Source organism: Culicoides brevitarsis, chromosome 1 (assembly GCF_036172545.1).
Source record: "Culicoides brevitarsis isolate CSIRO-B50_1 chromosome 1, AGI_CSIRO_Cbre_v1, whole genome shotgun sequence".
Taxonomy (NCBI): Eukaryota; Metazoa; Arthropoda; class Insecta; order Diptera; family Ceratopogonidae; genus Culicoides; species Culicoides brevitarsis.
The window spans coordinates 42937874-42959290 of NC_087085.1; the positions used below are offsets into that span (position 1 = coordinate 42937874).

A 21417-nucleotide genomic window follows, 5' to 3' on the forward strand; every position below is an offset into this window, starting at 1 on the left:
TTAAAAAAAAAAAAACTTTTTTAAAAATCAAAAAAACTTTAGAAAAAAAAATTAATCTTAAAAAAATAAAAATTTTCCATCAACACACGTCATCTAAACAAATGTTTATTTCCTGCGAAAATTTCCCATCATACAAAATCAACTAAAAGCATAAAACCCATAAAAAATTCAACATTTTCGATTATTTATCCAATAAAACTTCATAAAAACCGTCATGCAATAACGCAAATAGTTCCATTCAATTTTCTGCGCTTGTCTCAGCATTAACCCATTAAAGGTCAATCGTTTTTTGTAATCTTTGTAAAAATTGATACTAAATTCAATATCCTTGGGATCCGCAATCCGGATATGGCTCCCGTTAAACTTTACTACTACTTTCGTTCGCCGCCATCGCGTGCCGTCTTGTTGTTAATTCATTATTTAGAAATCGAATTTGAAGTAAATAAAAAATTAGAAGTGTGAAAAATCAATAAAAAATATTTTTTTTCGTTCACAGAAAATCGACATTGATTTATTTGCGGGAGAACATCTCGAGGAATCTTTTTTGAAAGTGAATCCAAAGCATCAGGTGCCAGTTTTGGATGACAATGGATTCATTTTGACAGAGTCGAAAGCGATTTTGTGCTATTTGGCGAACTCGAGAATTAGCGGAAGTACTTTGTATCCCTTGAATCCGAAGAAAAGAGCGCTAATTGATGAGCAATTGAATTACGATTCGGGAACTTTATTTCAACGATTGATTGCTGCAATGGTAAGATTTAAGAAAAAATAAAAAAAAAAAAAAATAAAAAAAAATTATTTTAAAAATTAAAATTATAAAAAAAAAAAATTATCCCTTGAAAAAAAAATAAAAATTATAAAAAAAAATTAAAAAAAAAAATTTATAAAAAAATTAAAATTTATAAAAAAAAAAAATTAAAATTTTTATAAAATTAAAAATTTTTTAAATTTTAAAAAAAAAAATTTATAAAATTTTTTTTTAAAAAAAAATTTTAAAAAAGTTTTTAAAATTTATATAAAAAAATTTGTAGAAAAAAATTATAAAAAAAATTATAAAAAAAAATTAATTTTTTTTTTCAGCAAGATGTTGTTTTTGGAGAAGCAACTGAAGTACCAGAAAACGCTAAAACGAAGATTTTTGACTCTTTGAATTATTTAAACGATCTTTTATCGAAAAGAAATTTTGTAGCAGGAGATGATCTCAGTATTGCTGATTTTGCCGTTATTGCTACAATTTCTGCTCTTTTTGTAAGTTTTCATAAAAAAATTATTTTCTTAAAAAAAATATTTTTTTTTAGTTCATGGGAGTAAATATCGAAGATTACCCCGAAATTCAACGTTGGTACGAACAATGCAAGGAATTGCCCGGTTTTGATGAAAATGAAGACGGCGCAAAGGCTTTAGCTGATGTCATTAACGAAAAAGTCGAAGGAGATACAGCTTTTTAAAACATTTCACGCTGATTGTAGTTAATTTTTATTCAAGATTTGCTCAAATAAAGTCCATTTCAAGCGACATTCTCGACAAATTCATCTTTGTTTGTGCCCTCAAGTGCTTTGGCGAAGCGCTCTCCCATGAGTTTTGCCCCCTCCATGTTCTCGTCGTAGCCGGGAATAGCTTTGCATCGCTCCAACCATTCCATAATGTTCGAATATTGATCCATTTTCATGCCGATTGCCTATAAAATATTCAAAAATTTGAATTTTCAATGCGAAATCGATAAAATAAATTTAATTCACTTGAATATTCGTCACTGTTGGCAGTACATGGAAGTCGGCGATTGTGTAATGGTCAGCAGCTACCCATTTTCCGTTGTTTAAATATGTGTCGAGAACGCTTAAGGTATCGTGCAAATCCTCCGCCTTGCCTGCGGGAACTTCTTTTGTGTAGCCACGGAGAACGGGAACCTGAAAAATTAAAAAAAAAATTAATTAATTAAAAATATTAAATTAAATTAAACTAAAAATATTTTTTTATAATAAAAAAAAATAATAAAAAATTATTAAACTAAAAAATAAATTTTTAAAAAATTTTAGGTAAAATATTTTTTAAAATAAAAAAGAATATTAAAGAAAATTAAAATAAATTAAAAAAAAAAAATAATTAAAATTTATTTTAATGAAAAAATTTAAAAAATTTTAATTGGCAAAAAAAAATTAATTAAAAATTAAAATTTAATTTTTTTTATTTAAAAAAATTTAATAATTTTTAAAAAATAATTAATAATTTTAAAAAATTAATTATTAAAAATTTAAAAATTAAATTAATTAAAAAGAAATTTTTTTAAAAAAAATAATTTTTTTAAAAAATTTGTAAAATTAATTATTTAATTAAATAATTTAATTATTAAAAAAATTTTTTATTAATTTAATTTAATAAATTAATTATTTTAATTTAATGCAATTTATTTAAATTTATTTTTTTTATATTTTTTTTTTAATTTTTTTTAAATTTTTTTATATTTGAATTTTTTTAATATAATGTTTAAAAAATTTTAAAAATATTAAAATTCAAATAAAAAATCATAAAAAATCAAAATTCTCACAATAATGGCCCGCGTTTTATGGAACAGTAGGTTATCAAAGTACAGTCTGTCGTTCAACGTTGCCTTTTGTTGCGGCGAATGACCTATTAACGTGCTCGCCGGCGCTTTTGTCTCGACCAGATACTGTGTTATGGCATGCGAGTCTGTCAAATAAAATCCGTTATCATCCAAAAATGGCACCGTTTTAAGCGGATTTCGACGAGTGAACAGCGGATCCAAGTGTTCTTTCAAATATGTGCGACACAGCTTCAACTACAAACACGAAAAATTCACAAAAATTCGCCTACGTGCGAAATAAAAATTTACTGACCTTGACATTCAATCGCAAATTGCGGATGGTTAAAAGTACGGCGCGTGACGGAGGACCTAAAAAAGCGATTTTTCGCATTAAAATTTCGTATTTTAGAAAAAATGTGAAAAATAATTACCTTCTAACATGTACCAAAGTTTGGGAATCATCTTCTGTGACATGCTACGGGCGATTAAAACGAAAAAAAAGTCGGTCGATGAATGTTTTGACTACAACGACAACGTTCGTCGACCGAAATAATCAAACTAAAGATATAAAAATTTAATTGTTTCGTGTTGCTGGAGTGATAATGTCAACGTTAATGAGCAAAAATCGAAGCCATACGAAGAGAATTTGCACAAAAAGAGAGTTTTTTGATTTATTTCTCAATAATTTTTTCGGTTTTTTGTCACATTTCTGCTTGGCAATTGTAACAAACTTCAGGAAACGTCACTTTTGTCACGGATTTTGAGAGAAATTCTTCAAAAGTTGGATTCCATTGCCCAAAAGACTCGATGATCATCGGTTTGTATTTCGCTTTCTAAAAAAATTTTTAATAAATTTTTTTAAATTTTAATTTTTAAAGCAAAAAATTACCTGAGAAGCGACAACTTGCATGTGTTCGTGATACGGATGAGCTCTCACTCCCATCTGATAATCCGAGCCCGTGTTGTAAAACTTTACAGAATCCACAATTTCGTTAGTTTCTAAATTTTTGATCACAAGAACGCTGAAATGAACTTCGTCGAAAACGAGTTCAATGGTTCCTGCGTCACTTAAATCCGTGAAAGCGCATTCGATGAAGTAAATTGTGTGGAGTTTTGCTAATCGGAAGTTGAATCCGAGAATTGCCTGTGAAGAAATTATTTAATTTTTGGAAATTTTATTGATTTTTAAGGGGTTTACATGCGTTTGGTTGATGTTGTCATAATCTAAAATAATTAAAAAAATTAAATTTTGAAGAAAAAAATGTTTTTAAGACTTACTGAGGTGACTTTCGTAATGAGGACCTGTGATTTCCTCAATTCTAGGCACAAATCCATCGTAAAAGGTGCAATTTCCGTCAAATAAGTACCCGTGATATTCTTTGCTGTAAAAAAATTAAATAATTTTTTTAAAAATTTAATTAAATAATTTTTTTTTAAATTTTTAATTTATTTTAAAAAATATTTTTAAAAATAATTTTTTTAAAATTATTTAATTATTTATTTTTATTAAAATTATTTATTTATTATTTAGGGTTTTATTAATTTTTTTTTTATTTTAAAAATTTAATTTTATTAATTTTTTAAAAATTATTATTTTATTATTTAAAAAAATTATATTTATTTAAATATTATTTAAAAAAAAATAAAAATTTTTTTTATTTTTAAAAAAATTATTTAAAATTTAGATTTTATTTTTTTTAAATATTTAAAAAAAAATTTTTAAAAATTAAAAAAAAAAAAAAAATTTTTTTTAAATTATTTTCAAAAAATATTATTTAATTATTTAAAAATTTTATTTAATTTAAAATTTAATAATTTAATTTTTTTTTTTAAATTAAAAAAAAAATTTTATTATTCAAAAAATTTTTTTAATTTTCAAAATTAATAAAATTTTTAATTTCAAATTTAAAACTATTTCAAACAAAAAAAATTTTTTTCTTTTCAAAATTGATTGATTTTTTTTTATTTTTTAAATTTTATGTTAAAAATATCACAAAATAAAATTTTTATTTTTAAAAATTATTTTATAAAATCACAGAAAAAAAAACTTACGTTATATTTGTTGCAAAATCATTCAATTTAAAGGCATTTCCCGTCACTCCTTTTTGCTCCAACTCACGAACGATGCCTTCTATCAACTTTTCTTTATATTTTTCCTTATTGACGACTGAAATTTAGTTCTTTTGAATGACATTTCCTCGTTTTTTTTTACTTAAAAAACTTACTTTCAGCTACTCCTCCGACTGTAAAAGAAATAAAATTAAAATTTAAAATTAAAAATATGAAATAAAAATACAATTTTTGCTTCATTTTTAATGAAAATTTGTCAATAAACTGAACTTTTTTCAATAAATTCGCAATAATTCGATGATAATCTTATCTTGAGTTGATAAGATTTGTCCCGAACTTGAATTTGAAACACGCGTCTCTTGCATTAGAAGCCCAAAAAGAGAGAAATAAAATAACAATTAAACATACTTAAGTGGAATAATTTCTCTGAGCAAAGACTCTTACCATTAAAGTAATAAACGAGCTCTCTAATTATGGCAAAATATGGATGCAATTACATGGTTTCTCCCCATTTCTTTTTTTTTTTTTTTTGCTACATTCTCACACATGATTGTATCCTTCCTGTAATTTTTTCTTCCGTCTCAGCTTTCGGGTATTAAGTGGTGTTTTCTAACAATTACTGAGCCAGACGGCGCAAATTGCTCGCTTCTTGCGGGAGGAATTTCCATAAAATTTAATTGTACGAAGAGGAAATAATTGTGAGAAAAGTGAACGCATGTTACTGAGTGAACCACAAAAGGGAAATAGAAAAGGTATAAGGATTCTTTTTCATCAGCGTAATGAGCGAATAATCGTGTGAAAAAGAAGGTTAAGAACCTCGTTCAGTCGGAAAAACAAAGCAAACAAGTTTGTCGTCATCGGAGAACTCGATGAAGTTTTCTTTCAGTCTCTTGAGATTTCATTTTAGATACGCTTGTTTGACGTTTCAAAGAAATTTTTGCACTTTGTTGCTTTTGCTAAATGAGCTCCAAGTAAGAATTATTTTATAAAGTTGTCATTTTAATTTTTAACCACGTGACCAAAGTACATTTTAAAATAAAATTCTGGTTAAAATATAAAATTTATGTCCCAATGCATATTTTGCAATTTTATCCCAATGCAAATTTTGAATGTTCGATACTGTGTTTAATTAAAAAATTTCGCTTCAATGTAAATTTTTAATTAAATTTAACCACGTGACGTGAAAAAATTGATATTTTCTTTTAAAAAATAAACAAAAAAAAAATATTAATTTTAAAATTTGTAAATTATAAAAAAAAATAATAAAATATTTTTTTCTCAAAACTTAAAAAATAAAAAAATAAAAATTAAAAAAAAAATAAAAATTTAAAAATAATATTTTTATTAATTTTCGAAAATTTTTTAAGTATTTTGTCAGTTTTTATTTTATTTTAATTATTTATTTTTTTTACAATTTTTTAACTATTGAAGAATTAATTTATTTAATTTTTATAATTTTTTATATTCAAAAATAATAAAAAAAAATATTTTAATTTTTTTGAAAAATTTTTTTTTAAAGCAAAATTCAATTTTTTTATTAAATTATCAAAAAAAAAAAAAATAAATAATTTTTTTTCTCAAAACTTAAAAAATAAAAATTTATTAATTTACGAAAACTTTTGAAGTATTTTGTCATTTTTTTACAATTTTTAATTTATTTTTAATTTTTAATTATTGAAGAATTTATTTATTAAATTTTTAAAATTGTTTAAAATGCAAAAATAGTTTTAAAAAAAATATTTTTTTTTTTTTTTTTTTTGAATAATATTTTTTTTTTTTAAAATTTTTTTTTTTTAAATTCATTCAAATATTTTTTTATTATATAAATTTTTTTGAACATAAAAACTTCTAAATTTTCAACGAAATGCAGTAAACCTCATCAAAACTTCAATATTGACAGTTTTTTCCTCATAAATTATAAAAATCCCATTAAAGAAGTTGCTTATTTTTTGTTTTTAGGTCAACTCACCTGTGTGCCATATTTGTTCGATGTTTTCGGCGAACTTTATTGACCAACAAACACAAAAGAAGAACAAAAAAGTCCTAAAACAATAAAAAAGCAAAGACAAATATTGTATTTCGGTCAGGGAAGTTTTTTGTTTGCCTTTTCTCGGAATCAACAAAAAAAGAAGAAATTCATGAAGTTTGTTGTCCAGCAAAAAAGTTTATCTTCAGCGATGCTCCTCCGTGGCATTATTGATCATTATTCATCTCTCTTTATCTTAGTTAGTTTACTCTAACGACCATTTCTTGGAAAAAAGGAACGTGAGATGAAAATTCATTTGTTGAGGACGGAAACGAGAGATTTCTCGAGGATTTAAATGAAGGTAAGATTTTTTTTCGTCTCATAAATCAATTTTATTTAGAGAAAATTATAATACGTGATGATTTTTTTTTTCAAAGGATGCAAAAAAAAACATTTCTAATGAAATTAAAACAGAGTTAATCGTGTCCGAAGCGTGACTAGATTATTCGTTATTTTTCTTTATAATCAAGGTGTTTGTCTTGGAACACGTGCTTCTGTCATAATAAATTTATTTTCTTGCAGGCCTCATTTAAAAATGAAAAAAAAAAACGAGAGAAATTTCTTTGTTCATCATTAACGGTACAGCAACTAACAAATCGCTCGAGGCAACGGTTCGTAAGATTCTGTGGCACAAAAGGAACTTTTTCATTCATAGAGGAACATTTACTTTTATCGCAATTCTCGACAATTTCCTTTGTAGACAAGTTAACGACGATGTACAGACAACAATAAAAATCAGTTGCACTGAAATAAGTGCATGGGTCTGTATTTTTTTTTTTTTTTTTTTGTAATGTAATGGATATGAAAATTGTGAATTATATTGATTTTTCACATTTTTTTATATTAATTTTTTTTTCATTTTAAATATATTTTCAATTATTATTTTTAATTAATTCAGTTATTATTTATTCAACATTTTTAAAATATTTTTTTATTTTTTTTAAATTTTTATTTTAAATTTTCAAATTTAAATTTTTTAAAATAATTTTGAAAAAATAATTAAATTTAAAAAAAAAACACATTTTGAACAAATCATAAAAAAAATTAAAATTTTTTTTTTATTTTTTATTTTTTTATTTTTTTTGTTGTGATTTTTTTTTAATTTTTTTTTTTTTTTTTTAATTATTAATTTAATTTTATCTGAAAAATTATTTAAAAAAATTTTAGAAATTTGATATAAGTTTATTTTTTATTTATTTTATTTTTTTTTTTATTTTAAACTATTTTTTTTAAATTAATTCAGATATTATTTATTTAATATTTTCGAAGTATTTTTTATGTTTTCTTAAAATAGAGAAAATTTAGAAAATTTAATTTAATTTAAAGATAATTTATTAAAAAAATTAATTTAAAAAATAATAAATTTAAAAATAATTTAATTTTAAAAAAATTTTCAAAAATTAAATTCAAATTTATTTTATTTTTTGAAACTTTATTTTTTTAAAATTATTTTTTTTTTAGTTTTTAAAAATTTATTTTTTTTTAAATTTTTTATTTTATTTTTTTTTATTTAAAAAAAATAATTAAAATTTTTCTTAATGTAAAAAAAAATAAATAAAATTTATTTAAAAAATTTAATTTTTTTAATTCTCTTCAATGAATTTCTACTAAATTTCTAAAAAATTCGTTTCTTCTTCAATAATTTCATTTTTTAAATTTTAAAGAAGCTGTAAGAAAATTAAAACTAAAAAAAATTGAAATCAGATACGAGCCAAAGAAAACTTTTACTGCAAAATAATTACAACAAAATTGAAGCGAAATATTTTTTTTTCCTTCAATTACGAAGCTTTTAAAGAATAATAACAGCAAAAAGGGTATCAAGTTCCCTTGTTTGTTTCGTAATAAAATTCACATTTTAAGCTAAACTTGTTTGCCTCCAAGCCAAAAAAAAATCCATTTTAATTCAACTACCAAAAAAAAAATGAAGCAACTGAAATTTCTCCTCGTCCCAGTAATAAATATAAAAAAAAGAAGAAGACGACAGTCAATCATCAAGTGCTCGACATTTCCTGTCAACTCATGAAAAACGCGAAACATGATACTTCAAAAGGAAAACTTCTAAAAATTGATGATTTTACGTTCCTTCACATTATTTTTTTTTTGGTTCAAAAAAAAAAACGGAATATGATCTTTCGCAATATTTTTTCAGTTAAGGAATGTCGTAAAAGTTTCATGACAAGTCGTGATGATGTAAGAAGAATCTCCGTTTCTTGAAAAGTGTTGAACAAAATTACGCGAGATGAATTTTTAACGAAAAAACGTTTTTTCTTTGAAACTCATCTCGAAAAAGGGGGAAATTGAAAATCAAAAGCAAGAAAAAAAATGATATTGACACTCGCTGTGCGGCTTATTTCCTGTAATTCACACATATTGACACAATAATTATTATCTATTCAATCTATCTTAAGGACACATTGATTTTACGAGAGCTTTAAATAATATTTCGCTTCGAGCAGATTTTTTTCTGTAATAATGAACGAAGCTTGTCGTAAATTTTTTCCAGTTTTGAATGGAGAAAAAAATTCAAGCAATATCCGTTTTGTAAACAAGCTTTGTGTTTCAGCGTTATAACATTAGAGAAAAAGGGAACAAAAAATATGTGAAGCCACAAAGGGAACGCAAGTAAGCTCTTCAATCCACAAGTTGCATAACAAACATTTAACAAAAGGCTTTTCTTTTTTTTGTTGAGTCATTCATTTAATTTTTCACGTGCTTGAGCAGAAACTGAGGAATGATTTTTTCTACATAATGCACTAATTAGTGTTTTTAGTAAAATTATGAAAAAAAAAAATTTTTTTTGAGCTAAAGTCCATTTCATTGATTAAATTCTTACCTTTTTTTCTTCGAGATGATCAAATCCGGATTATTGTGAACCTTCGACGAATCAAGTGTAAATATTGCATTTTTTGTCGAGTAAACAGAATCTTTCTTGAAAAAGGTTGTAGGATCATTTATTTATTAGTTATGGCAGTCCGAAAGCGATGCAGAGACGTCTCGGGTACCGTAATAATATTTGTAGTGTTTTGACAGACATCATTAGGCGGGAAAATTGTGATTTTCGGAGAAGACAAGAACAAATTGCAACCCTTTGAAAGGAGATTCAAATGAAATTTTGGTTTTTGTGGGTTTTGTTTTTGTCTGTGAACTTTTTTGAAAACTTAAATAATTTTTTTATTGAAAATAAAAAATCCGGTAGAGGGCGTAAAATTTTTAAAAGATCATTGAAGATCTTTTTTGGCGCCCTCTGATGGATTTTTATGGAAAAATTTAAATTAAAAATTTTATTTATTTTTTTAAATGGAATAAAATTTTATTTTTTTCATTTAAATTAATATAAATCAGAAGTTTGAATTTTTTTATTTTTAAAAAGATTTTTTTTAATTTTGATAATTTTTTTATTTTTAAAAATATAAAAATTTAAAAAAATTAAAAATCTTTAAATAGGTATATATTTTTTTTTTAATTTTTTGATTCGAAATTGGAAAAAAATTAATAATTTTCATTTTCGTCTTCTTTCAAAAATAAATTTCTCTTCAAGTTAAATCAAAATTAATAAAAGTGCATTAAAAAATTTAAATTAAATTAAAAGATAATTTTGCGCCCTCTGCAGATTTTTTTAAATACTTAATTCTTAAAATTTCAATTTTTAAAAATTTTTAAGTTATTTCCTCTAAAGTATTAAAAAAATGATTAAAAAATTAAAAAAAAAAAAATATTTGCTAAAATTTAATTTTTATTTCAGACTTCAAATTTTATGTTAAATAAATAATAAATTAATTAAATATATATAACGCCATCTACCGGATATTTTTAGAAAATATAATTCAATTAATTTTTAAAACTGATTTTTTAAATTAAAAAAATAATTAAAATTTATTTTTTTTTTAATTTAAAAAATATTTTTTATCTCGACAAAATTATTGAAGTAAAATTATCAATATTAATTAATGATGAAATTTATTTCAAATAGAAATTTAAAATAAATCAATATTTTTTTAAAAAAAATAATTTTAATATTAATTATAATATTTTGTTTTTTTTCAGCAAAATTGTTAAATTAAAATAAAAAGCGCTCATGCAAAAAAAAAAAATTTCTTAAGTATTTTACCCTTTCATCCCCTATATAAGAATCCCGTACCGTACACGTCTTTTAATCAATGATATTGTTTCTTATCTTTATAAATAACTGACTGACAACCCATAAAAATTCTTCCATCTGGATTCAATTTGTTTTCATAATCCTGTGTTTTCGGTGCAAACCACAACAAAAAAAAGCCGAATTCGATAAACAGACAAACAATCAACGAATTTGCTGCCAAAGAAGGCGTTTTGCGAGTGAGAGGCGAAAAAATCATGGAGATGATGATGATGAAGAAATATCGAATATCCAACATCGAAATGGAACATTTTATATTTTTTTCCTTCGTGTGTCGTGTCATTACATGAAAAGTTAATTCTGGGTGAATGTGCTTGGCTAAAAAAAAAAACGGAGAAAAAAGAAACGATGTTAGACCATTAAGTTAAGTGGTTATCATTCATTAAAAGACGTGATCAATACACGAATGGAGGTAGCAGTTATATTTAATGTTTGTATTAAAAGAAAGCACACGCAGTGCGGATTCACACTGAATATTATTGGATATTCAGAAAAAAAAGAAAAAAATAATGAACGAAACGTTCCTTTTTATTATTGCATTATGTTTGATATTAATTTTATTCGAGGCGATTTTTTCCATTTTTTTTCTTCCAATTTTCTCTCAGAAGCCTTGAGTAAGTTTCTCCTTAATCTTCGAAGCGAAGAATTTCGCCCCCTCATCATTTTCTTCGAAGCCGGGGAAGGATTTGCAATCTTGCCACCAACGTTCGATGTTCGGATAATCTTTCAAAGGAGCTCCAAGATGCTAAAAAAAATTTATTTAAAAAAAATATTTAAAAAAATTATAAAAAAAACATTTTTGACATTTTAACTTCTACAATAATTTTTATATTTTTCAAAAAAAAATTCTTCAATTTTTTTTCGCGAAAAACTTCGAGCACGTTATAACTAACATTTTTTTCCATTAAACATATGCTCTGAGACGTATAGTTTTCGAGATTATCTCTCAGGAACAAATTTTGTAGAGCAAAGTCAATATAAAAATTGTAAAAATCCTAACAAAAAATTTTGAACTCACAATCATTCCGGACATTGTTGCAACGATGCTCAAGTCAGCAATTGTTGGCTTATCTCCAGCGACAAATTTAGTTTTTTGTAGGAAGCCATTTAGCCAAGCAAATGCCTCGAAAAGAACACGTTTCTTCTCCTCCGTGATGACCGATTCGCCGAGGAATAATGCATTAAACTGCAAGAAAGAAAAAATTTCAATTCCGTAAGTAAGTCAAGTGCCAAAAATAAGCTCATTATATTTTAGCACTTCGTTTTTTTACAGATTGAGAGGTATGTTTTGTAACAATTGGAGTAAAATGAGTTTGCATTGATGCAAAAGAGATAAGAATTGTCGAGAGATGTGCTTTGTATTGGGAAATTTGTGCCAAGAAAGTGATACAAAAAAAAAGTTTGAGATAAGTTGATGGCTTGATGTTTCAGAGAAGTAGAAAATTTAAAATTACACAAAAGCCCAATGCACATTTTGAAATGTCTATAGAGCTGTTTTTCAAAATTTGAGTCCCAAGATGCATTTCTAAAATAATTTTAAGTCTATTTGAAACTTTGTTCTAAATAGTTATTTAATTTTTTATACTTTTATGTGCATTTTAAAATTTTGACCCAATGCACATTTGAATTTTTCTTCAAAAAATTTGATTTTTTTATCAACATTATTTTTTTTATGCTTTTCACATAATTTTTTTAATAAAATTTTATTTCATATTTTTCAATTAAAAAAAAAAATATTAAAAAATAAAAAATAGCTTATTCTTAAAAATTGAGTCCCAAGATACATTTTAATTTCAATTTGAATATTTTAAATTAAAATTTAAAAAAAAAATCGATTTAAAAATTTTTTATTGAGATAATCATGTTGAAGCACATTTTGAGCATTATCTCAATGCAAATTTTTTAAAATAAAATTTAATTATTTTTTTTTTAATTTTAAACATTAAAATAATTTTTTATGAACTATTTTTTCTAAATTTTAATTTTTTTTTATTCTTAAAATAAATCGAAATAAATATTAATTTGAATTAAAAAATAAAATAAAAAATTAAAATTTTATAAAAATTATTATTTTTTATTTAAATAAATTAAAATAAATTTTTAAAAAATATGACTTATTATAGAATTATATGGAATTATTCAACAAATTAAATTAATTTTCGAAATATTCCTAAAATATTTTTTTATATTTATTTTTAAAAAATTAATAAAATTAAAATAATTTTTTATGATTTTATTTTGTAAATTATTTTTAAATAAATATTAACGAATTTATTTTAATTTTTAAAATTTTCCTCTTTTAAATAAAATAATTAAAATTTAAAAAAAAATAATATTTTTCATAAAAAAAAAAATTGAAATTAATTCTTAAAATAATTTTTCAAAAATCTAATTATTTTAGAAATTACTTTAAAATTCGAAAAAATAAAAAAATTAAAATAAAATTAAAAATAATTTCAGAAATAATTTCGAAATAATTATCAAAATGAAGAAAATTAATAATTTTTACAAAAAAATCTAAACCCGCCTCTGTTAATCGACTGAAACTCTCGTAAGAAAATTATCGATAGAAAGCTGAAGGATCAATATCTTGCCATGCACAAACACTTTTTAGATTGAATTTTCATTGTTCGCTGATGATGACGACGACGACGTCTTACATTCCCATCACACATGCACAAAACATGAAATTGATACAATTTTCAATTTCTTTCATGGCATTCAAATTTTTTGCATCACAGCAAAAATGGCAAAAAAGAAAATATTTGAAAGAATCTGCATGAACGAGGTAATCTGATCAAGTATCGATTTTTGCATCAGGCACTTACGGCAATTTGACGTGTTCGTGGAAAGAGCGTCGTTGCATCGAAATAGAGTCGTTGATCGACGACAGCACGCAAATTGGCGTCATTCGGATAAATATCGCTGCCCGGTGCATATTTATTGGCCAAATAAGCGCAAATCGCACGAGACTCCCAAAGGTAAAAGCCATTGTCGTCTAACGTTGGCGTCGTGTGTTGCGGATTAATTGCCACGAACCACGGCTCAAGTTGCTCCTTGGCGAATAAATTGATATTTTTGACCTGTGGGGGATTTTTTTCGTGAATGAAATGGCAAAAATTTTCGGTTTTGCATGAACTTACCTCAGCTTCCAATCCGAGATAACGAATCGTGAATAAGGCAGCACGGGATGGCGGTGACGGAGCACAATGATACAAAACTAACTTAGTCATGATGGTTTGACGAAAAAAATCTGTGAATGAGAGGAAATGGATTAAATTTGAAAGGTAAGCGACTTAAACTTAAAAAATAAATTTTTAACGAAGTCTCTCTTTAAAAATTTGTCTCTCTCATTTATTAAAAAAAAACTAAAAAAAAAGAGAAAAATTGAAACAAGTTATTAATTTCTGGAATATTTTCATAACCGAAGCCGACATCAAATCACAATTTAATTAACTTTTCTATCATTGCATTCGCTTCAAACTTTAAATTTTAATGATTTTAGGCGATAACGATGAGATTCAGTGCAAATTTATTTAGTAAAATATCAGTATTTGTTTTAATATTTCTCCTTGATTCGTTTTTTGTTTGATTTTAATTTAATTTCAATCGTTTTCACTTTTAAATAATTTTTAATCAATTGATTTGGTTTAACTTTTTAGTATTTTTAAGAAATTTTTTGAAATATTTACCAATTAATTCACAAAAAAAAATTCTATAAAAAAACTTCTGAACGGAGCAAAAGTTGCAAAAATACTAAACAACTCTCAAATCTCTCAAGGTTAATAAATACTAACAATAACCCAAAAATAACAAAAAAAAAATAGTATTTATGTGTGTATGTTAATTATGACACGCATTCAGCCGGTAACGAAAGAGAATGAGAGAGAATAAAAAAAAGTAAGAGAGGGTTAAGTAGTTTCGTTAGTAACGATTTGTGAGTAAACAAATTCAAAATTATTTATTACTAAATGGTCGTTAAATTTAATAATTTATTTTTAATTTAAAAAAATAATTTTATGAAAATAAAAGTTTAATATTTTTTTTTAATTTTTCAAAATTAAATAATTAAAAAAATAAATAAATTAAATAATTTTATAAAAATTAATTTTTAAATAATTATTAATTATTTTGTTTATTAAATTGTTTAAAATTAAAAATATTTTTATTAAAATTAAATTAAATTTATTGAATTAATTTTATTAAATTAAATTTTCAAATATTTGATAAAAATTAATTATTTTTTTTATTTTTTTAAAATTATTTTGATCAAATTGATTTTTTTATTTTTTAATTCAGAAATCTTTTAATTTAATTCAATATTAATTTTCAAAATTAAAAATATTTTTATTATAAAATTAAATTAAATTTGTTGAATTTATTTTATTAAATTACATTTTTTAAAAGTTATTTTGATTAAATATTTTTTTTTAATTTAAACTTTTTTTAAATTAAAAATCATTAATTAAATTAAATATTAATTATCAAAATTGTTTAAATTAATGTATAGAAAAAAATCGAAATTATAAAATAATAATTAACTTAAAAATGTTAAAATAAGTTATTTCAATTCAAATAAATAAAATAATTAAAAAAATAAATACCTAAATAATTAAATTTAAATAAAAAAAATAATTTATATTTAATTTAATTTTATTCATTCAATTTAATTATTTTGATTTTAAATAAATATTTTAAGATAAAAAAATTAAAGCGAATTAATAAAAAAAATTAAAAAAATGTAAAAAAATTACCTTATATTATTTCCAAAAGAAACCATTTCAAGTGAAAGCAAATCCATCTTTCATTCAATTTTGCGTCATACAATCAACCAGACTTCTCCATTACCTTCCTTTGAATGCCTTACTTTTGTATTCATTCCATTCATCTTTTTATCAAAAAAATATATTTTAAATCCTCTTCGTCGCTTTATCATTTCTCTCCTTCTTCTTTTTCCTTTCATTTTTTTTAAGTAACCACGTGACTGTCACATTAGCTTCGCTCTATTGCATCACCTTTCCGTGAATTTATGACACAACCGAAAAAAGAAAATTCTTCACACCATTTGACATTATTTCACTTCGTCGTACACACACTTTGGCTTTAACAACTTAACATTAACTCTGCCTATTTATCATTATTTACCGAGCATTTCTATCGTAAATAAATGGCATCTTATGACTTTATACAGAAAATGTCAATGCTCAATTTTTTTTTTGTGTGCTCCTTCGCTTTTTTTTTTTTTTGCTTTGAATATAAATGTGTTTTATACTCGTAAGTTATTTACCTTCGACGACGACGACGACGTTGTTGCCATGCCGTAACAACTCACGAGGAGATATAAAATAAAGACTAGATTCATCGTGGTAACGTGATGCTTGTTTATTTTCGCTTTAGTCGCGCGCGCGACAAAATAAAATAGTTGTGTTGGAAAAAGGTATGTTCGTTCTTTGTTACGTAACACCGCATCAACAACAACATTCGCATGCAGATACTTATTTTGTGTAAATTGTTTCGGCAGTAAAGACGTGAGATTTTGAATTTCATTACGATTTTTCCCTCGTTTTTCGTTTTTTCATTCAGGAGATGCTTTTCTGTGTCTGATTATTCTCGGAAAAAATTTATTCTGTGAGTCAAAAAGAGGTAAATTTTCAAATGTTTTTTTCTAACTTTAACATTTTTTTTTATTTTAATTTTAAAATTCTATATTCAAAATTTTTAATTTTTTTTCATTGAAAAAAATCATGCTTTATATATAACATAAAAATATTTAATAAATAATTTTAAAATTTTATTAAAAAAAATTTTTTTTTAATTAATTTTTATAAAGAGTTAATATTTGAAATATATTTCATAAACAAAAATAAAATTAATAATTAAATTCATAAAAAAAAATAAATTTTTTGAGAAATAATTCTTAATTTTTTAATATTGTTATTTTGAAAATTTCACAAAAAATAATAATTTTTTTTTTTAATTTCAATCATATAGAATTTAAGAAAAAAAATAAAAAAAATTATTTAAATTTTTTTTTATATTTTAACATTTTTATAATTTTAGTTATTTAGTCAAACAAAAATTTTATCATTAAATTTACATTTTATTGAAATAAATTTTAATTAAAAATAATTAAAAATTAAATTAATCTAATTAATTAGTTAAATTAATTATTTTTTCATTATTAATTAAATTAAACTAATAATTTTTTAAAATTTAATTTTATTTATTTATATTTATTAATTTTTATATTAAAAAAATTAAAATATTTAAAAAAAAATAATTTTTTACGCTTATTTTTTTATATTTTTAATTTGCTTCTTAATAATAAAAAAAAATAATTTTAAATTAAAATAAATAATCAAAATAAAATATAAATAATTTTTTTAAAAAAATTTATGCTTAACAAAATAAAAATAAAAATATTTTAATTAATTTTAATTTTTAATTTTTTTTTATATTTAACAGAAATATTTTATTTCTATTAAAAATTAAATAATTTTTATATATTTTTTATAATGTTTCACATGACAAATAAATTTTTTAAGATTAAATTCTGAAAAAAAAAATGTTTAACTTTATATAATGTCAAAAAAAACCTTTTTAAACCATCAAGTCGTCAAAATCACTCAATATAAATAAATAAATAAACTTTACAATAGAATAATATTATTACAAATCGAACACGAAAACATCAACACAACGGTAAATTCAGTGTAAATTCACGAAAAAAAAAATTCAATGATAAATTACAAAACTCCCCAATGATTTATTGTAAAAATTTGAAAGATGAGTAGAATTCCTGGAAATAAAAAAATAAAATACTGTCACGCTGTTAAATGCCTGTAATTACACTTCGGGGATAGATCGAAGGTTGGGCATGGAATTGAATTATTTAAATTAAAAGGATGGTCGCACTTTTTTCGTGTGGTTGATTATTTTTGCTAAAAATGTTGCTTTTGGGCAGAAGGAAGAGAAGTCACTCAAGCGAATGATTAAGGTCGATTTTGGCAAGGCATTCAACGGTGACATCTTCAAGGTTGTGCGTAAATTTTAATCAGGAGATTATTGGGAAAATCTGTTGAAATAATGAGAAAAAATTTTTTTTTTTTTTTAATTAAGAGAAAATATTTTTTTTACCTCACTCATTATCATCATTATTGAATATCCACGAAGAGCAAAAAAAAAAATGAGAAAAAATACGAAGAAAAAACTCCCAAGACGATCAAAATAAATTATGAAGACAATTTGTGTGGTACGAAACTTTTTATTATTATTATCATCGTCTTTGTAAATTTATTATTTATGTCCCGGTACAGTTCAAAAAGTTGCGATAAAAAAGTAGGACAAAGTATTCCTCTTTCATAAGCCAAGAAGGAAGCAAAACGAAGGATGCAAAAAATTTTTATTTCAAAAATTAACAAAGAAGGAAATTTTTTTTCTCAACATTATCAAAGTTTTTCCATTTGATTTGTGAAATATTTATAGACGAAAGTATCGGTGAAATGTCTGGAATTTTTTTTAAATACGGAAAAAATTTCACAGAGTTGGAGAAAAATTTAAAAGTTTGATGAGAAAAAGAATTTTGATGAAAAAAATCAGGTCGATGTACCTTCTTTGGGCTTTAAATAGCAGAAAATGTGAAAAATCAATATAAATAACAATCAAGCCCATAATCGTCGGTATCCTCCGCATAAAGACATTAAAGAAACATCGTCACCTAAAAACAAAAATAACTTTCAATTTTTACTCTTTTACTGCCAGAATTCCGAGACAAAGCAACGACACATTGGCAATTTCATGAATAAATAACACAAATGGCACCTTTATAGCTTGATTCACTCAAAATGTTCCTTTTCTCCTTACTCGTCTGCCATCGCATAACCTTCAAGACATACTTTTTCGGAGATGCTGCCTTAAATGTGGGTTGATGTCGACACAGAAGAAAGGTGAATAAAATGTAAAATATGTTAGAGATTTTTTTTTTCGTTTGAAGATACGAAGACGAGTGTGAAATGTGAGATATTTGTGAAGAAGAAGAAAAAATTCTTTAACTTTTTTTTCGTGTGTGTGTGAGCACATTATTGGAGTGAATGAACATGTAAATGTCAAAGGGAAATTAAATGCTGCCACTTGTAAGAGGGGATTTATGGCGGTTTATCAGTTAAAAAGATGTAATTTTGAGGAAACGAAAAAGATTTGACGAGGTAAGGATGGCAATTAGGGAAATGAAAAGGGTAAGTAGCTAATTTATGACATTTGAGTATTTGACTTTTTCATGTTTTTTGAGGTTTTGTGAACGTTTTGAAGAATTTTAGAGATTTTAAAGGAAATTCTTGAATTAAAATTTTATTTAAATTAAATAAAAAAAAAAAAATGAATAAAGTTTTTCTTTACATTATTCAACAATTCAAGGAATTTAATGCAAAAAAAAAAAATAATTATATAAGTTGAAATTTTAACTTGAAATATATAAAATATTAAAAATTAATTTAATAGAAATTAAAAAAAATAAAAAAAAAATTATAAAAAAATATAAATAAAAAAAAATAAGAAAATAAAAAATTTAATTTATAAATTTAAAAAATATTAAAAAAATGCAATATAAATAAATAACTTTTAATAATTTGTAAATTAAGAGACACATTTTGAGATAAAATTAATAAATTTTTATTTCTTTGGGTTTACAAAAAATTCTTGAATTAATTTAAATAAAATTTTAATATTAAAAAAAAATAATTGATTAAATTTAAAATAAATAAACTAATAAATAAATTGTTTAAATGTTTAATTTTTTTTTAATATTTAAAATTTTTTTCAGAGAATTATTTTTTAAATTTTTAATTTTCGTTTGAAAATCATAAATTATAAATGATATTTTTGTAAGTTTATTTATTTTTTTTTTTTGAAAATATTCGTAAAAATTAATATTTTATCAAAAAAAAATCGAATTAAATAAAATTCATAAAAAAATAAATTTATTATAAATTAAAAATAATTATTATAAATTAAATATATTAATCTTAAAAAATGCAAAATTAAAAAGAAAAATTTAAAAATAAAATATTTGAATATTAAATTAAAGTAAATTAATAAAAATTAATTAAATTAAATAATTTATTTAATAAAATTAAAAGAATAATTAATTCAAAAAAAATTTATAGTCAAAATATATCAAAATATACAAAAAAAAAAATAAATGTTTATTAATTTTTTATTTTTATTAATTATTTTTTCATATTTTTCTCTATCATTATTTGAAGTTTTTAATTGAAAATTTTTCGTTAATTTTTTTTAAATTTAAAATTTTTCTTTATCCCTTTCCCGGGCCAAAATTTTTTCGATTTTTTGCGCGTTTTGAAATTTCTCTAAAATTTCAAAGACCAAAATTCAAAAATATTTTTTTGTTGAAAAGCTTGAACCCTTGGCTTTCAAGTACAACTTGAATTATTTTAATAGCTGAACTTAAAGTTAATGAAAAATTAGTTTTTCCAAATTTAGAAATGTCCTCCTCTGTGGACAAAACCGGGAAAGGGATAGAAAAAAATAAAAAAAAATATTTTGCAAACAAAATTTTAAATTTCTTATTTTTATAAATTTATTTAGTTACATAAATTCACCCATAATCCATTAAAAACTTCCATTAACTTGTAATAGTTACAAAATAAAACTTTTTCCTGTAATTTTCCTACATTTATCTAACCAAACCCCCTTTTTGCGGTTATTTTCCACACACACAGAACGAACCAACCTCATACAGAATTCATTTGAAAAATGTAAACAATGCTAAAAGTCCACATTTTCCCATAGGAAATTACTCCATTTGAATTGTTTACTCACATAAGGCCACATAAAAAGGTAAATAAATAGAAAAACACAAAAAAAAACTACTTCCGCATTGCATTGTTGTTGTCTTTTCCTCCTTTTTCTCGTCAAAAGACAAACAGAAAAAAAATAAATAAAAAAGAACAAATGGTCATCTTGCTTATCAAAAGAATCCATGATTGAAACGATTTTTAGTGTCTTTTTATTTTTTCAGGACACTGCTCAGGCGAAGACACGTGTTTGTTGTTTTTTATTTCGAGTTTCATCAATGAACTCCCCTCAGTTCACGTAAAAATGGTCACGCATGCGCTTCATGCCAACCTTGAAAACGAAATTTCTCCTGTTCACGACACTTTTTCAACGAAGGGGAGGCAAAAAGACACACAGGACGTTTTTGCGAAAACCTTGCAAATTTTGAAAATGAAATTTAGTACTAAATGTGCCGTTCGTGATTTCACACGTGTTTTCGAAGGAGCTCCCGGTAAATTATTTTCCAATATTTTATTTTTTTGGAAAAAAAAATAAAAAAAAATTATTTGAAAAAAAAAATAAATAAAAAAAATTCGTGACATGTTAATTACATGACAAACAGTTAATTAAATTTGTGGCGCAATTCCCATGTGAGCGTAAAATTACACGAAAAGCACAAAAGATAGGAGTGCATAAACAAAAGTGATTAATTAATATATATGTCAAGGAAAATTTAAATAATAAATTAAAAAAAAATGAAAATGGAAAACAATTTTGATGTGCATACTTAATTAAAATGTAAATATTATCACACATAAAAAAATTGTAATG

At 23.1% G+C, this 21417-nt stretch overlaps 2 protein-coding genes across 2 annotated transcripts; one reads left to right on the forward strand and one right to left on the reverse strand.

The window, feature by feature from the left end:
• The first annotated feature begins 273 nt into the window (after positions 1-273).
• LOC134827912 (glutathione S-transferase 1-1-like) lies at positions 274-1517 on the forward strand. Its single transcript, XM_063840802.1, has 4 exons — positions 274-438; positions 497-751; positions 1081-1248; positions 1299-1517. The coding sequence occupies exons 1-4, from the start codon at positions 349-351 to the stop codon at positions 1446-1448; spliced, it is 663 nt and encodes a 220-aa protein (XP_063696872.1). The 5' UTR covers positions 274-348; the 3' UTR covers positions 1449-1517.
• LOC134837882 (uncharacterized) lies at positions 1493-14566 on the reverse strand. The gene is made up of 16 exons (XM_063853274.1): positions 14487-14566; positions 13938-14047; positions 13623-13877; positions 11813-11980; positions 11404-11539; positions 4768-4785; positions 4595-4709; positions 3821-3924; positions 3741-3766; positions 3432-3686; positions 3274-3375; positions 2974-3064; positions 2856-2911; positions 2546-2797; positions 1740-1907; positions 1493-1678 (listed from the first exon to the last, which is right to left on the reverse strand). The coding sequence occupies exons 2-16, from the start codon at positions 14025-14027 to the stop codon at positions 1508-1510; spliced, it is 2007 nt and encodes a 668-aa protein (XP_063709344.1). The 5' UTR covers positions 14028-14047; positions 14487-14566; the 3' UTR covers positions 1493-1507.
• Positions 14567-21417: the final 6851 nt, after the last annotated feature.

Bases quoted from the DNA above. Each gene is read 5' to 3' on its own strand.
- LOC134827912 (XM_063840802.1), top strand. From the start codon at position 349: ATGGCTCCCGTTAAACTTTACTACTACTTTCGTTCGCCGCCATCGCGT. The intron at 439-496 runs GTAAATAAAAAA...TTTCGTTCACAG, and splicing joins ATTTAGAAATCGAATTTGAA to AAAATCGACATTGATTTATT. The intron at 752-1,080 runs GTAAGATTTAAG...TTTTTTTTTCAG, and splicing joins AACGATTGATTGCTGCAATG to CAAGATGTTGTTTTTGGAGA.
- LOC134837882 (XM_063853274.1), bottom strand. From the start codon at position 14,027: ATGACTAAGTTAGTTTTGTATCATTGTGCTCCGTCACCGCCATCCCGT. The intron at 3,925-4,594 runs GTAAGTTTTTTT...ATTTTTTTACAG, and splicing joins GATTTTGCAACAAATATAAC to CAAAGAATATCACGGGTACT. The intron at 3,767-3,820 runs GTAAGTCTTAAA...TAATTATTTTAG, and splicing joins TCATTACGAAAGTCACCTCA to ATTATGACAACATCAACCAA.